The sequence below is a fragment of the Penaeus monodon genome, chromosome 28 (genome assembly GCF_015228065.2).
Source record: "Penaeus monodon isolate SGIC_2016 chromosome 28, NSTDA_Pmon_1, whole genome shotgun sequence".
Lineage (NCBI taxonomy): Eukaryota > Metazoa > Arthropoda > Malacostraca > Decapoda > Penaeidae > Penaeus > Penaeus monodon.
Genome location: NC_051413.1, coordinates 3,213,893 through 3,214,393, shown reverse-complemented (window position 1 = coordinate 3,214,393; position 501 = coordinate 3,213,893). Strand labels below are relative to the sequence as shown.

Sequence of the window (501 nt, the reverse complement as noted above, 5' to 3'; positions counted from 1 at the left end):
TGTTCTTGCATTGTGGGTTTTTCTACTACACTTATTCATCTTTGTACCCCTTCGCAGCTCGTTGTGGTACTGGCCTTAGGGTCCCTGGTCGACGTCGAGGCCAAACCAGCACCCAGTCCCCAGATTCTTCCTTATGGCGTCACCAGCCCCGTCCTGCCTAACCACGCTCTTCCCTTGACAGCGGCTTCAATGATGTTCCAGTCACCAATGCTTCCTATGCACCCACCTATGGTCCTTCCTCATCCACCAGCCATGCCTGTTCACCCCCCTATGCTCCTTCCTCAATCACCAATGCTACCTATGCACCCGCCTGTGTTACCTCATTCACCAATGCTTCCTGCACCGATGATCCCACCAATGTTTCCCGGTCATCCACCGATGATGCCAATGTTAGGTTAGGAAGACGTGGCACCATTTCAACTGGCCCAGAGGTAAGTGCCAAGATGTATTGTTTTTATATAGAGAGAGAGTCAGATGTACAAAGTTAACACATGAATAGGC

The 501-nt window shown here is 50.7% G+C and overlaps 1 protein-coding gene across 1 annotated transcript in view; it reads left to right on the top strand.

Moving 5' to 3' along the window:
* Positions 1–431, top strand: part of LOC119591287 (BUB3-interacting and GLEBS motif-containing protein ZNF207-like) — a 901-nt gene extending 470 nt beyond the window's left edge. Inside the window, exon 2 of the mRNA XM_037940014.1 lies at positions 58–431. Coding sequence (XP_037795942.1) covers positions 58–399 — 342 coding nt within the window. The 3' untranslated portion in view covers positions 400–431. The remainder of the gene's footprint in view (positions 1–57) is intronic.
* Positions 432–501: the final 70 nt, after the last annotated feature.